At 55.8% G+C, this 5929-nt stretch overlaps 1 protein-coding gene across 1 annotated transcript in view; it reads right to left on the bottom strand.

Annotated features, from left to right (window-relative positions):
• Positions 1-2843: 2843 nt before the first annotated feature.
• FADS6 (fatty acid desaturase 6) overlaps positions 2844-5929 on the bottom strand; it is a 5195-nt gene continuing 2109 nt past the window's right edge. The window contains exons 4-7 of the mRNA XM_009637855.1: positions 5863-5929; positions 4780-4967; positions 4022-4201; positions 2844-2993 (exon numbers count right to left, since the gene is read on the bottom strand). The exon at positions 5863-5929 is cut by the window's right edge and continues 19 nt beyond it. Coding sequence (XP_009636150.1) covers positions 2844-2993; positions 4022-4201; positions 4780-4967; positions 5863-5929 — 585 coding nt within the window. The remainder of the gene's footprint in view (positions 2994-4021; positions 4202-4779; positions 4968-5862) is intronic.

The raw sequence follows: 5929 nt of genomic DNA, 5'->3' as shown, positions 1-5929 counted from the left end.
CCCTGCGGCTGCTAATTGCATGCGTCCCTCTATTGCCAAAAGTGATTAACCGCGGAGGTCTCCCGGGGGAAACCGAAGCTCAGACTGATTTTAACCATCCCCACACACAGCCAGGAGAAACCCACAGTATCCCCTCTGTAAAGGATAAAAGACCAGTGCCAGAGGCAGCAGATAAATGCTGCTGCCAGAGCTCCCACCCCAGCCTCCCCCACTGTCCCTGTTTTATTTCCTCCTTAATCCCCATCACTTGGCTCATTTCAAATGCAACTACTCACACTTCCCATGCAGGAGCACCCTGTGCAATACACCAGGCAGGGAAATCATCTTGGCAGGCCCAGGAGATGTTTAAGGGTTGTACAGATGCCAAAGCATGCAGGCGAGCACTAACCGGGCTTTTTAAAAGCAATTAAGACCAAAAGGAGTTTACAGCTAGAAGCTGATTTTAATAAGGGTCATAAAACCCACATGCTTTCTCGCACGGTCTTGAAAATTAGTTCATGGCTTTCTGCAAAGGCATGCTGAGAACAGCAGCTGGCCGTATGTCTCCGTCTGTACCCGCTCCTTCAGGGTGTTTGCGGCGAGGGCCAGGATTTCCGACAGCCTTAAAGCCTGTGCCTGTGCTCCAAGCCTTAGCTCACCACAGCAATTACCGACTCATTGCCCAGCAAGAGGAGGCTGGAGGCTCAGTTCCAAATATCAGCATTTGTATCACCCACAAAAAGAGTCAAGTTTAAATTTGGGGCATTGCTCAAGGCAGAAATTTGGGGGGTCCTGAGCACAGGTCAGAAATCTCCCTTTTCCCCATTAACCTCTGCTGTATCTGCCACCTCCGATAGGGAACAATCCACATATTTCCCAAATCACAAGTCATCTCCCACTGGCTGACAAACCTGCGAACACTTGCCTTTAGATGGCACTGCGTTAAACAATATCCATGAAGTCCAGCTGTGGAGAGGGCTGTTGCTCCCACCAAGGCTTGGAAACATTTTGGGACTGATCTCTTTGCAACAGGCGAGGAGGAAGAGCATTTCGTGCCTACCCCTCTCCCTCTGAGTGGGGACACGTGAGGCTGAGATTACCCTGTCTGAACTGAAAGCGCTGCTAATAAACGCTCACCCCTCCTTTGTTGGAGCCAGGAGCACCGTTAAATTGGCACATTTAGCATAATTTGGTTCTGATGCTCAATTAAGGAACTAATCACAGGGGTGGGAGAGTCTCTGCCACCCCCAAGCCCTGGGTGAGCCCCAAGAACACTCGGGCTATTTGATTCAGCCACCCCTGCCCCTGCTCAGCTCCCCCCCACCTACAGACCCGGCGTAACCCTTGCTCAAAGGGCGAGAATTTGCCCTTTGGATCTTTCACAATGTCCTGGATTGATAAACCCACATGGGGCCGGTTAGAGGTGACATGGCGATGCCACCAACCGAGGACATCAGCATCCCCCAGGCCCCAGCGCAGGATAGATCACTAATTTCCTATTTCTGATGCCCAAGGGGTCACACTGATTTCCCTGCCCCTGAGCCTGGATCTGCTACACAGGGACATGCCATGGCCATCCCAGCTCCGGCCTCATGTCACAGCGGCCACATGGAGACCCTTCCCCAGTGGGTCTGAGGATGTCCCCGCACTTGGTGAAGGAGAATGGGGTACTTAATGCCCACTGAAGGGCAAACACCACGGGCTGCCCACTGCAACCCTCAACTTGCCACAGGCCAGGACCAGGGCAGAGCATCCCTGTTCCTCGAGACATGTTTGCAATTTGGAGCCTTATAAATCCTGGTTGTGAGGCTGGGGGTTCCAGCCCTTGTGGGGGACAGCACAAATCAGGGAGCAAAGCCTCACAAAGCCCAGAGACAGCACTGACCCCTGCACAGGTCCCAGTTGGGCCAGTTGCCTTTTCTCTTGCCAGCTCCCCACCGTGATGCCGGGCTGGACTTTGTCATCGGTCTTGCAGGTCTGGGACAGCAGAGCACCCCGGGAAAAGTGAGGCACGTCATCCCAGAGGGGGTTGGAAGCAGCCACGTGAGCATCCCACCCATTGGCAGTGGCTCAGTGGACTGAGTTCACCCTCCCTAGGCAGGGAAAGCCTCCCAAGCCCTGGGGATGCCTGTCTCCAGCAGGTGATTCTCCTGCTAAACTCTTGCAAGAGCAATGATCAGGTTTGGGGTCCCCTCCAGCACCCCAGTACAGATAACCCACATGGGGCGGGGGTCTTTCCCTCAGCCCTGCCCTGGGCACTGCGGGATACCAGTATGATTTGCTCTAGCAACAAAACCCGGTAATAAAGAAAATCCACTTCAACGTGTTAAGGCTGAATTTGCCAAATCATTGTTCCTAGAAGGGACTGATTTACCCCAAAGTCAGGCAAAGCACAGACAGCAGTGATGCAACCCCCTCCCCATGATCCAACCCTTCCCTGAGCCCCACCACCACGCATTTGCAGCCCCTTCCTACAGACCCCAGCCGTTCTCAGCCGGGAACCAGCTCCGGATGCCCTGGACACGGTGCTGCATCCCCCATGGTCCTGCTGCAGGGAGGCCCCAGCCAGCAGACTGGGGGGTTCCTCTCCCCAGGCGTGAAAGCAGAGTGGATAAAATTAAGCCCTGGTTGGGAATAACTTGTGGGGGGAGCCCCCCTTTTCCATCCCTGGTGTTGCACTGCCTGGCTCTCCTCCCGCAGTGGCTCCGTGCATCATTATCTAGCCAAAAGCAAGACATCAGGGAGAGATGTTTCCTACGCGATGGCTTTATGGGGCGTGTGTCTGCGTAGCCCCTGATCCTGCTCACACCATCCCTGCTGCAAGTCCCTGTGGGAAGCAGCCCCTGAGTCCTGGGGCCCTGTCCTCACTGGATGCCCACCAGCTCCGTTATGGGGGGAGCGTGGACCATCAGCTCCTCGTATCTCTGGAGGAAGAGCCGCAGCCTGGAGGCGTAGGTGTCCTCGTTGTATGGTAGCTTCTTCTGCTTCAGGTACTGGGAGACAATGGGTTTGATCTGCAAAGGCAAAGGTGGAGTCACCTCGGTGCCAGATGTCCTGGCAATTGTACAAGGTTCCCAGCCTGAGGCGTCACCAAGATCCCCACAAGGTGCTGGGAAAACCCATCCCACATGCCCAAAACAGGGCTGGAGATGGCAGCCCCACCTATAACATATTTGCTGTGAAAATTGAGGAAGGCGGTTTCCAATTGCAGCAACATGGGGAGTTCACCCTGGCAAAATAATTTTCAGGGCACTGGATTAGGAGCCATGCCCTAACAAGGCTTTAAATGAGGGCCAGCCATGCATGCTCATCACTTGCACCCATCGTTTATCCTCATGTGCCCACACAGCCAGCTCAGTGGTGGGGCTGGGAGCCACCAACCTAATTACCCCTTGCCCCCAACACGCCTTTGTGGGAGGCAGGTCCCACCAGCCCCATGAGCTCGAGCAAAGGGCATGACCCAAAACTCACTGGTGCTCCCGCTCCCTCTATTACTATTACTTATTTTTTTTCCCCTGAATTGAGACTGAAAATAACTGCACAGCATTAAATGAGTGGAGATCCTGTGCTGAAGGGCAGTGCACGGGCCTGCCTTGGGATCCCCTCCAGCTGGGGCAGTGCTCGGAGCCCACATTTTGAACACACCCCACACCTCAGGGCAACCAGTAAGGGCACGACTGAAATTATAGGGAGATTTGCCTGGACACTGGCTGAAATGAATGCCAGGCTGCACAGCACTGGAGATGCTTTCCCAAGGGAGGAGTTGGGAGGATCCCGGATGACTGGGAGGCTGCTGCAGGCTGGAATTGGGACCAGGGGAAGGAGCAGGAAGAGGAAACCCAGGAGAAACAGAAGTGGAGATGGAAGGAGGTGGTTTAGGAGCTGTTGCAAAGCAGTAAGAGGTCTATAGCATGGGAGGAACAGTGCAGAGAGGTCTGGTGGCGGGGAGGGGAGGGGGCTTGCAGGATTTTGGTGGTAGATGGATGGTCTTGTCCCCATGTCACCTCCCAACATGCTCATCCGCCCCACGGGGCCATCTCACCTTCAGGCACATGTTGTCAGAGAGGCAGGGGAAGAGGTGATGCTCCACATGGCAGCTGATGAGCGAGTGGCCAAAGGACCAGTCGAGCAGGGCGTTGCGGGGCAGGTTGAGGACGCCCAGGCTCATCAGGTGGATCCGCTTGGGTTTCCGATCGGCCGCGAACATGGGGAGGCCGATGTGCTGTGGGACAGGGAGGTGGGGACCCTGTGGCACCTGCCACCCCCCGGCCCCTTCCCAGCAGAGCAAGCCACGACTCCAGCCATGCAAGAGCATGAAGGCACTGGCCAGGCTGAGCCACATTTTGGGGTTTGGCTGCCAACCCCAACACTGGATTCATTCCTAAAGTCACTCCATCCTGCTCTCGCCTGTCCATGGAGCCACCAAGGAGCACCTGGGCTCTGTCCCCCAACCCACCCATGCTGTGTGCCACCAGCTTCTCTCCATCCCAGGATCTGCAACACCAACTGTGCATACACGTGCAAACACACCAGACCCCCGTCCTGCAAGCCACCACAGAGGACATCACCCTCCAGCCCTTCGCGCCCATCTGCCCTGAGGCTCTCCCAGGGCCACCCCTGTCCATCCCAGCACCACCCTCCTGACCTCCCCATGATGAGGTCACATGGTGACAACCGAGGCCGCTCGCCTTAAGCTAACACAAGTTCCAGCCAGCAGCATCAGGGCTCTGTCACCGGCGCTGGTTGGTGGCTGGCCTGTCTCCAGCACCATCGTGACATCGCAGAGCTTCAAGTCTCTACCTGGAATATGTTGACATGGATGTAGGGATGGGCCAGGAGGGAGCGGGTGAGCAGCATGCAGAGCAGGGCGGACCACGGCGACTGGAAGCCTGAGACGTGGAGCAGCAGCCAGTAATGGCAGTAAAGACCCAGAAACATGCAGCAGAGGGTCCGGAGAGCTGCTTTCCACTCCACGTTCCTCAACAAGTCTGTGTGAGGAAGAAGAGGCAGCACATGGGCAAGGTGCTGGTGCTTCCCCACCACCACTGCTCCAGCAGCCAGGCTGCCTGGCATGCTGATAAACCTACAGCCCATCCCATTCCATCCTATTCTTCATCTCCCTTTCCCCATCCTCCACTTTGGCCCAAACCCCCCAGCCCTGCTGATCTTTGGGGTTGGGGCCCAGACCACCCCCAGGGCCGTGCCCTGCGGGCTGCAGCCCTGGCAGAGGCTCCAGGTGTGCATCATCACACAGGGATTTGGCTGCATCTTCATTTCTTACAACTTGCCAAGTCATCATCTGCACTTTTGGCATTGCCCAGAGCTTGTGTTCAGCCCGATAGCCTGGGCTTCCTCAGCCTCTTACTATTTTCTGGGCTCTTCTCCCCACTCATTTCCTAGAACCATTATTTCCCCCAAGCCACCGCTTTGTCTGCCCAAGCTCATTGCGTCCCAGCCCCCAGAGACCCCCATAACTCCATCCCATACGCAGTCAGCAAACACTCCCCGTGCGATCCTCTGACCAGCCAGAGACCTACGTGCGATGCTGAACCCTGCTGTGGCCAAGGGTCAGAATTATAGGAGAGCAAATCTGGGGTGCTTTGGGCTCATGACAGCTTTTGCCAGAGCTTCCAACTCTTGACCCAATGTAGGAAAATGTGAAGCATCTCTGAGCACCAGCAGAAAGAAGAGATGCAGCAGATGCCTTCCCTGGAGAAGGCACAGCATCACCTGCCTTTGCTGCAGCCCTATGTGGGCTGACATGGTTAATGTGATGCCTCCAAAGCAGGACTCCCTTCTTCCACCCTTTGGTGGGGTGAGACCTGGACAGTATACGAGCTCACCATACCCAACACCCCATCCCAAGGTGGTTGGGACACATACCAAGAGCAACCAGAGGGGTTATGATGGGCACTGCGAGAGGCGCGATGAACATGTAGATGTAGCGGTT

This window comes from Egretta garzetta, unplaced genomic scaffold (assembly GCF_000687185.1).
Source record: "Egretta garzetta isolate BGI_Z169 unplaced genomic scaffold, ASM68718v1 scaffold34, whole genome shotgun sequence".
NCBI lineage: Eukaryota > Metazoa > Chordata > Aves > Pelecaniformes > Ardeidae > Egretta > Egretta garzetta.
The sequence above is the reverse complement of the archived record's forward strand: the minus strand, read 5'-3'. Positions and strand labels throughout refer to the sequence as shown.